At 33.1% G+C, this 10,456-nt stretch overlaps 2 protein-coding genes and 1 long non-coding RNA gene across 5 annotated transcripts in view; 2 read left to right on the top strand and 1 right to left on the bottom strand.

Moving 5' to 3' along the window:
* LOC127716125 (teneurin-m-like) overlaps window positions 1-10,456 on the top strand; it is a 210,057-nt gene that overhangs the window by 154,773 nt on the left and 44,828 nt on the right. The window lies entirely within an intron of this gene.
* LOC127716154 (uncharacterized) overlaps window positions 1-10,456 on the bottom strand; it is a 57,168-nt gene that overhangs the window by 3,630 nt on the left and 43,082 nt on the right. The gene's annotated exons all lie outside the window — the stretch shown is intronic.
* Window positions 5,996-7,817, top strand: LOC127716152 (C1q-related factor-like). The gene is made up of 2 exons (XM_052222273.1): window positions 5,996-6,214; window positions 7,366-7,817. Exons 1-2 carry the CDS (start codon window positions 6,022-6,024, stop codon window positions 7,785-7,787), a joined length of 615 nt encoding a protein of 204 aa, XP_052078233.1. The 5' UTR covers window positions 5,996-6,021; the 3' UTR covers window positions 7,788-7,817.

Below are 10,456 nucleotides of genomic sequence, written 5' to 3'. Positions count from 1 at the left end.
TATATTTGTAAAAACATTTTTAATCCTCCTCATGGGGTTTTTGAGTATGCGATTACTTGGCCGTTTTTATAGTGATTATTTGATTACCAGACCAAATATTTCATGATAATTTGATAATCTAGGACTGTATTTTTGATTATTTGATTATCTTGTATAAAAAAATAATTAATGATTATGTGATTATATTGGCAAAAAACTTGTGATTATGTGATTACTTGGACACCCCCATGAGGGGCCTCATTTTTGTATTTTTCTTGAACTATTATACATAAGGCAGCTTAGTAAACAAAATTTATTCTAAAAAAATCAATAATGATAAAAATAATTGTTGTCAAAGTGGCTTGGGACTTAAATGACTTCATGGTGCCAATACATATATCCTTTGCGTGCTTAAAATTTGATAAATCTTCATTAATCAAGGATGAACAATTTCATAAACTGTAAAATGAATATATGCAATAAAAAGAAATTATTTCAAGAACTATTTCTTATGTATTCAAACAATTATAAACAAATTATATGTGACTTTCTTGTCCTGTGACGTTTTGTACTGTGACTTTCTGTTCGTTTACCTTTTATAACTTGCTATGCGGTATGGGTTTTGTTCGTTGTTGCAGGCCGTACGGTGACCTATAGTTGATAACATCCACGTTACATTGACTCCTGGTAGGTACTTGTCTCACTGGAAATCATTCCATTTAAAAACGTCTGAGTGCATATATCGATCAGGGTTTCAGCATTTATGTGTAATGCAAATGCCAAGAACATAAACGTATTACCATATATCTAGGACTGTTGTACTAACAATATATTATTTCCCTGCATATACGAATATTGTTGGCTTTCGAATTTAAAGGTATACAAAACAGGATTGTGTTTATCACACGGGATAATTGTGTTATATGGTGTACATGATATAACAGCCATGCAATACATATTATGTAACATCTGGGAACAGTATACTGTCAAGTTATTATGTCGTAATATCGATATCAGATGATCAAAACACCAGTATCAACAACTAAATATGTCACCATGGAAATAAAATGAATATTATACAATATAATACTTCTATGATGTGATCAAAGGTTATACAACGTGTATTTATAACAGAACATCTATGCAAGTAATAAATTGCAACAAAACTTATACCTAAGTCTTTTAGTAACATCTTACAAACAAATTAAGGATTTATTTTAGTATTTTGTGTCGCTGGATTTTTAACTTATATATATGTTGCAGGCATTTTGTAAAATTACAGAATTTTCTAGCAATTTATAAAATGCCTAACTTTGATAGGCATTATATTAGATGCAAAATATAAAATACCTAGTCATTTTGCATAATGACTGAAATTTTGAAACAAAATTCAACAAATTGCCTGTTAAGTTTTATCTGGTACATAATATTTTGACGTAAATTCGTTAGTATAATAGTCCCAGGTTTTATAGGTTATTTGTAGAAAAAATAACCATTGAGATACATACGTGGTTGTATGACAAAAAACACCATATATTGTAAAGAAAATGACTAATGGTTCAGTAAACTGAAGCATGACAATCTTTAAATACCAGCTGGGAAAGTGTGTACACTTATAATTAGATTTTTTAATGAAACTATGTTAAGTAATACTCTCTCTGTATCTCAGATATATAGTCATTTTATGAGCGTCTTGTCATGAAGACAGAAAGACAAATGGTTCTTTCTAAAGAACAAAATTTCCAAACGAATTTTTTTGAAAATCTAGATCCAAACCGAAATGTGTTGCCGAAAATCTAGATTCAAACCGAAATGTGTTACACGAAGCCAAAAAAAAAAAAAATTTTACACGAGACATCACTTTAATGTCCGTATTCAGAAAGAATGCGAATTTATACATCCTAAATAGCCAAACAGATTCCCATGGTATTTATTGCATAGGTTTCACCATACAAGGCCGTGTTTAGTTGTGATGCAAAGGAATGAGTATCTTCTTCTTCACTTCCTCAAGGAAATTCTTGGATCTTTATTATCTGCTGACTTAAGGTGACAGTAGTTTATCGATGTTAAAATCTCGTAAATCGACCTAGAATGGACAAATCAAGGTAACAACCAAACTGAGGGAATCCATTAGGATAATCATCTCCTTCTATGTAAGTTCACCGGTCATGCGAGGATCTGCTTCAGCCGCTTAAGGGGACTGCCATTCGACATTCTTGGAAGGGGATTTATGCAGATTGACTATTCATTTTCATCTGTTGCTATGCGTGCTTATTTTTTCGTGGATTCGCCGCGCGAAAATTTGTTTTCACTTTTGTACACAACTTTTTCCTGCATTTTGTGTTGGAGGATATTTACTATCAACTCCTACCAGTCCAGGTTATTAATTTTTAAAATCCTCCTGCACCCCCTCCAGAAAATCAAAAAGCCCTCCCCTAAATGTTCTCAAAAGCAAAAACATGTAAGTCAGCATAATCATGATACTGTTACTTTCGGGAACACATGAAAGGAAGATATTCATGTGTGTGCTGTTTGCAAAACCCCATGTTTTCAAACGTTGAGAGTTATATCAGAAAAAATATATTGACAGAGTTGAATGTATCATGGTTCCGTTTTTCACCAAATGTGGTTGTAGTGACCCCGTTTAACGACAAACGATTTATTTACAAAAAAAGAATCAGGACAGATGTTTAACAGGTCCTGCCATCCAAACATTAAATGAAAGAACGAATGATTGTCGAGCTCAGTGCTTAGAATTTTAAATGATTCAGAAGTATTTATTTTTAATTATTTAGACTCTTTCAAAAATATGCAAGCGTTAAAATTCAGTAAATATCGTAGATAAAACTACTTTCTTGTTCAATTGGCATAGTTTTTTTTGGGAAAATTTTATTCTATAAAATAATTTCAAGCATTTTGTAAAATGCTTGAAAAAATTATTCAATATTTGAAATGCTTGAATCAGACAGGCAGTGTAGAAAATGCATAAATTTAGAAAATACCTGTAACATATAAAATTGAGAATGACAATGGGGAATGTGTCAAAGAGACAACAACCCGACCAAATAGCAGAAAACAGTCCAAGGCCACCAATGGGTCTTCAACACAGCGAGAAAATCCCGCACCCGGAGGCGGGCTTCAGCTTGCCCCTATACAAATATGTGTACTAGTTCAGTGACAATAGACGTCACACTTAACTCCGAAACATATAAATGAACTAAAATTAAAAAAACATACAAGAATTACAAAGACCAGAGGCTCCTGACTCGGGACAGGCGCAAAAATGCGGCGGGGTTTAAAATGTTTTGTGAGACCTCAACCCTCCCCCTATACCTCTAGCCAATGAGGAATAAACAAACACACATCAATACGTACAGTAAAACTCAGATAAAAAGAAGTCCGAGTCCGATGTCAGAAAAGTAACAAAAGAAACTAAGCAAAATGGCAATGATACATAAATTAACAAAGGATTACTAGCAGTTACTGACATGCCAGCTCCAGACCTCAATTAAACTGATTGAAAGATTATGTCTCCATCATATGAAAATCAAGTACAATTCCTCCCGTTAAGGGTTTAGTATTATGCCATCCTAAAATATACGAGAAGAACATAACCCGTATCATGCCAACAACTGGTTTTAGAATAAATGTGTTTATTTCCGATGCAAAGACCCTATGAGTGAATCAATATTAATTCCAAAATATGCCATCGTTAATGACCTGACAACAGTATTGTAACTATATCCTTTTTGAATAAGTCTGTATAAAGGTTTGGTTAGCTTTTGAGGTGAATGACGACATTATTGTGCTTTGTATAGAATATTACCATAAAAGATTGGATGTGAAATACCTCAACGTATAAGATGTCTGCATGTTGATTCATATTTTCGAATGATGTCCTTGTACCGATGACACATTTAGGCCCTTTACATCTCCTTTTATATAGTCATATAAATATTCCCGATTAACGAATGCAGCACCGTCAAGCAATTACAGATTATCATAGCCTTATATCCCACTTTCTAAAGCGTTAAGTATGTATAGTGACCGGGGGAGCTTCTTAATGCAGGAAATTTAAACTTTTTTTCAGAATCATAACAATATAATAGTTTACCATTGTGCATCTCTCTTTCATAAGGACGGTACCCATATTGTGCAACCCGTTATTACAAGTTATTGAAAATTTTCCCAGAACTTAAACATATCATTTTATTGTGTATATCCTATTTTGTTTCTGAACAGATTTATTTTAGGGATTCCCATTAGCAAATCATCATATGCAACTATTCCAATCATAATTAGGTTCGACAACGCTGCATGTTACTGGTTTAATTAGGATTATGTAAAATTTACTGGTTTCCCGTTTGATGAATGATTCAAAAAATTGAAAAATATAGGTGGTTTGCTAGGATGAAAAATTTTGTCCTGCATTTTTTTTAGTTGTAATCTCTGTCCTGCTTTTTTTTCACTCTATTCGGTCCTGCCTTTTTTTTTTAATCTATCCTGACCTTTTTTTACATAAATTGTCATCCTGTCTTTTTTTATTTACTCAAAACTCCTGTCCTGCCTTTTTTTTCAAATTTCATCCTAACCCCCCACTCCCACCCCCACCCCCCTTCCCCCATAAAAATCCTTAATCTAGCTATGTATTAGGGTATTATTATAAAGCCAATTACATATCAAATTTAATTGCAATATAAACACTGAAATTAAATCGAATTATTTGCATGGAAGAAATTAATGTCTAACATCGTCTACGTTTGAAAATTAATTGGTCGCCATTTTTTTCGTAACTTCTAAATTTTATCAAAACAAACAAAATGAATCCACTTTCTCAAAAAGAAACAATGTTTGATTCTATGCTGCTTTAAGGTAAGACAATGACTGAAAATGTATGCATCCATTAGTTATTTGATTTCCATCGTAAAAATCCTACAAATAATCTTTTCACAAGTCGAGTTATGATGTAAATGTAAGTCATGTTAACAGTAAGTCCAAATAATTATGACGTCTTGAAAGGCTATTTTATTTTTTTTACTTTGACGCCCTTTTTGCTAGTTTTATGTGAACATGTATTTTATAGTCCTAAAGTGAAGCGTCTTGAGGAAAAATCAGCTAAACGTTTTAATAAAGCAGTAAATTATCTCTCAAAGTCCAACTGAAAAAAATGAGTTCGACGTTATCATGTCGCAGGAAGACGTCAAAGCAAAAAAAATAAAACAGCCCTTCAAGACGTCATAGTCATTTGGACTAGTAAACAGTGCACGATCGATGCATATAAATCTTTATTTTGTGTGCGAGAGACTGTTTCTAATAATTATACTAAAGTGAAGGTGAAATAAGTAATTCCTTAAAAACAAGAAGGCACACCTAAAATATTTCAAATATAACCTTTCCAGTGCATCTAGTCTTTGCTTTAAGGAGTTGTACTCAAGCTCAGATACTCTTCTATTAAGGTTATATATGTTTTCCATACTTTGTAATTTAGATTGTAGGTGCATTGGAAAACCTCTTGTGGTATGCTCTGTATGGTGGTGGAGCGAGTTTGGGTTTGGAATATCTTTAGTTGATGTACTATCTACAGTTCCAGCTACTTTAATTCTAAGAACTCTATTGCTCTTCTCTAGTTTTTTTTATTTTAGCTTCTAATTTCATGATATATGCTTGAAGTTTAGCATTTTCGTTTGAAACTTCTGAGTTGGTGGCATTTTGTAGTTAAGCTCTTCTTCCCATTTCTTTAATCGGAGCGCATTTTGTCTTAGCTCTTTTTCTTTTAGATTGAGCTAAAAACGAGAAACGAGAAACACTTAAGAACCACATCAACAAATGACAACTACTGAAGCTTTGTTGCAGACAAAATTTCAACCAAACATTTTAATATCATGTTTTAAATTAAAAAAAGTAATTATAATGAAAGAAGATATTCGTTGAATCAATTTTTGGTAGTACTTGGAAGAGGTTCTTCTGAGAATTGATATGATGTTTCATATAAAAAAAACCATGACATTATAGATCACATAGCGTTAGGTCTATCATAATTCGATGTTTGCTTTTTTGACGTGCTTCGCTGTTATAATTTCATTTGTATGGGCAGACCAGTGTTCCTTGGAAAATACCTTATGCAGTTTGTGTGGTAAACGTCAAGTGTCCGACGAGCATCATGACATAACAGCACTGAGGAAAGCTATAAAAATCAACAGAAAAGACATTGATGTACAAAAGAAAGAAATTCAAGGTATGAAAAATATCGCGTTCAATACACAAATTAATTCGTGTTACGCTTATCTTTCATGGATATCTATTCTTTTAAATTCTTTCAGTCTTAATTATAAAGTATACCAGTGGCGGATCCAAAAATTTTACAGGGGGTGTCACCTGAACGAATTTTCAAAATAATTAGATGTCTAGTAGTTACAAAACAAATGGGAACACATGGTTTACATAATTGATTCCAATTTCATTTTTTTTTTACCGTGTCGGTGGTTTTGTGGTAGCGTACTCGCCTCGATTACTGAAAAACGTGGGTTTGAATCTCGGGAGGTGAAAATAAAGACTTGAAACTTTGTATTTGTTGCTTCTCAGCTAAGTACACTGCATATAGGAGTAAGAGCAAAGACCGGTTTGCTCCGAGGCATACAAATGTGTCCGAGTAGGGTGACATGTCTTCCTCCGGACTAGCAATGTTAAAAATCCGACTGCAAGGTTTCCATTCATATCACATTACCATGTTCTTATCCTGAAAATTCATTTAATTTGCCACTGGACATTTTACAGCCATCTTTCATTTTTAAAAGTCTAAATGATCATATCAAGGTCTAAGTGTAAATCATAATGCACGTGCTGATAACTTCTAATCCATTTAGTCATTTCTCGTCTATTGTTGCACGCAAAACAATTTCAGGAACATGAGCTCACTATTTAAACGCTCACTTTCGCAAATAGTTACTTCCTGCAGACAATTTTAAGAATGACAAAGATGTTTGGATGGTCGAACTTGTTGCATTTCTTAATGCTTTTAGTTACTGACTTTGACAAATTATAAATTGCTTTCGTCATTCAAAGGCTACTCTTTCAATAAGAATTTTGTTTACAGGGAATACATAGTCTGCTCTCCTGAAGTGTTGTCATCCATTTGCAAAAATTATAAAATCGAAACCAGTGCAAGTAATTTGAAGCTGTACAATTGTACCAAGTTCACGTATTTCTAAATTGAAACTGGATGCAGACCTATTATGGAGCATGATTGTAAACATTTTCGTAATGTATTATATTAATATGACCATTTGCAAATATATTATGGAAAACTTGAATTTAAAACGAAAAACACTTTAATTGATATTGATTGTTTAACCAATGTTTTTATTTGTTCACCCTTCTATTCTGCAGATTTGAAAGAGAAGCATAGTCATGTAGCATTTTTTGCTTACATGAGCACTAGCTGGAAACAACTTTCTAAACACAAACGACTTGTTTATGGTGTAGTAGACTTAAACAATGGGAACGGATATAACAAAGCCAATGGAGAGTTTACAGCTCCATCTAGTGGTCTATATGTGTTTCACGTGTCTACTGGCGCCTTTGATAAATCACATGCTTCAGTTGAATTGGTATTGCAAGGTAAAATAAGAAATATTGCTTGGGCCGATTCTATGAACCACAATGACAGAACCTTTGTCACCACAGTAACCCCTCTACAGCTGAACAAAGGTGATGTTGTATTTACAAGAATTGGAAATGGTTATGGAGGAAACTATATAGAGAGTAATTCATATATCAGGACGAGCTTCTCTGGAGTAAAGATCAATTAAAAAGATTAATAAATTGATTTTATTATCTAGCATTATTTTACTTGAATTGATAGGATAAATAGCGTATAGTTTGGACCAATAACAAACAACTACGAGCTAGAAGGAACAACTACGATCCCCATCGCGACCTTGTTATTGTGATAGATAGACTTATACTCACCATTTATTATGGTTATTATGGCAGAAGCCTTGTAGTATTAAAAGGTCGATTAGGACAGGAACACCACAACACGAATTGAAAAATATAACAAACACACGATCTTCAACAATAGAAACGTGTTCTTTCTATGACAAGCTCTTAATCTCTAGTCTAGATATGTTGAGATACATTTACCCGCTACAGTTACGCAACATCAACTTTGATATCACACAAACCCTTAGAGATTGACATAAAAAGACAAGGTTCTTGACTTCAGATAAAAACATTAACAAATGCAAGATATTTTACCATCCTTCCATCTATCCATTTACCCCCACCCACTCTGCTAAATAAATAAACCAGGGCCACGTAAATATGTTGCGTTCGAAGCTATGCAGTATTAACCGTTACCAGGGACGCTCAAAACCGTTACCAGGGGTGCTCAAAACCCCAAATTTGTAGGGCCAATGATCCATATATATTTGATGAGATACATAATCAAACAGGACAGTTAGATAAACTTTTCTTGTAACCCGCTCAATGGAATAACAAAAGGTACAACACAGAACGCAGAATGAAAATCAATTCATAAAATTTATATACTCTTCAATAATATTGTATCAAATAAAACATCACCAAAAAATAAAAACCCACCACAGTATCAAAGAATGGTCACAGTTACTAATATTCAACTCGTTTAAATGCTGAATATATAGAAATCATACCTTCATGCACCTGGTGTTGGTTGTCGCAACACAAGTAAATATGTGCCTAGTAAAAAAAAATGCGCAACAGTAGTATAATGAATCAATAACTGATTACCACTGAAAATCATGGTTACCGACCGGAGACATGAACTCTATTTAGCTAGTGGCGTGGTAATACGGGTTGTGCCTTTTCTATAACACATTCTTTATTGGTGATAGGCTAATTTGGTACTGCTAGTCAAATCAGATTTAAAAAAAAAATATTTGAATGAAAACGAAAAAGTTACAACTGGATGTCTTGCCTGTATAGCCTCGAGAATAACTCAAAGCTCCTGAATGTCAAGGATAATCACACCGAACCTAAAACAAAGACAAGACTTGCACAAAACATAATGAAATGTAAACACACAATTTTACAAGTGACGACACTAAATACTAATTTAAAAGAATCCTGGAAAATAAAAATTACTGTGAAAAAGCGGAAATGATATGAGATGCTACGGGAAAATAAACATAACCTGTTTTTCATGAAATTATTTGCTCAGCGCGCAATGAAAATATTATGAAATATCCTTAATTAAGTCAAAAATTTTACTTTGTAAAAACAAAAAAGATTTAAGATATTTCTTATCATATTCTACAAGTATATATTTGTATTATTCAAAAGACCTACACAGTATAAAAACATCACTTTCAGAGTTCTTTATATTTGAAACAGTGTGATTCTGAAAAAGTATTGATTTCGCCTAAAATGATGGATAAACGTTAAATAAATAGTAAGCCTTTAACACAAGTTTACAAAGAATACACCTGGAGGTCACCATAAGGTTTTAACAAGCGCGTAACATCGAATTCAAAACTGACATATTGTAGATTTAGAACAAACACCAGCAACCAGTTTCCTGATACTTAATTCTCCCTATAACCTTAATATTTCGACTCGTAAGTGAATATCAGTAATATGTTCTGTTCAACACTTTATTATGTACCTTCTGTTAAAAATTTATATGAATCATGCACAGGCTTGGGGTATGGACACAGTTTTTTTCTAATTCCCCTTTTTTGTGTCTTATTTTCCTTAGTAAATACATGTACTCTATAATAGTTTAACTTTTATTCACGTATTTGATGTCTTCTTGTTCTTATCCAACCAATATTAGAATGACAGAAGTTTGTACAAGTGTAAAAAATAAGAATAGAGGAGCAACACATACACACTAATGTTATTGTAATATCGTATAAATAATGTAATAACACATCAAATAAGTGAAAATTTTAAAAAAAGTTACTACAAAAATTAAAAACACAAAAGAGGAATTCCATGCTCCCAAGCGCCTGTGGAATCATAATATGCAGCATCATAATAAATCATGCTTTCAAACACGTATCTAAAAATTATAAATATACAGGTTTATCTAGACATGTCACTCTATGATTATTGATCTTATATCCATGACTTACAGCACCCATGCGGTCTAATCAGTCTAAACCCGCACTGTATCCATGACATACAGCATCCATGGTTTTATCATTCTAAACCAGCACTTAATCCATGACTTACATGGTCACTTTATCCTTGACTTACAGCATCCATGGTCTTATCATTCTAAACCTGAATTTTATCCATCACTTACAGCACCCATGGTCTTATCATTCTAAACCTAAACGTTATCTATGACTTACAGTACCCATGGTTTTATCATTCTAAACATGCACTTTATCCATGACTTACAACACCCATGGTCTTGTCACTCTAAACATGCACTCTATCCATGACTTACAGCACCCATGGTCTTATCATTCTAAACATGCACTTTATCCAT

Source organism: Mytilus californianus, unplaced genomic scaffold, assembly GCF_021869535.1.
Source record: "Mytilus californianus isolate M0D057914Y unplaced genomic scaffold, xbMytCali1.0.p SCAF_9, whole genome shotgun sequence".
NCBI classification, from domain to species: Eukaryota; Metazoa; Mollusca; class Bivalvia; order Mytilida; family Mytilidae; genus Mytilus; species Mytilus californianus.
The sequence above is the reverse complement of the archived record's forward strand: the minus strand, read 5'-3'. Positions and strand labels throughout refer to the sequence as shown.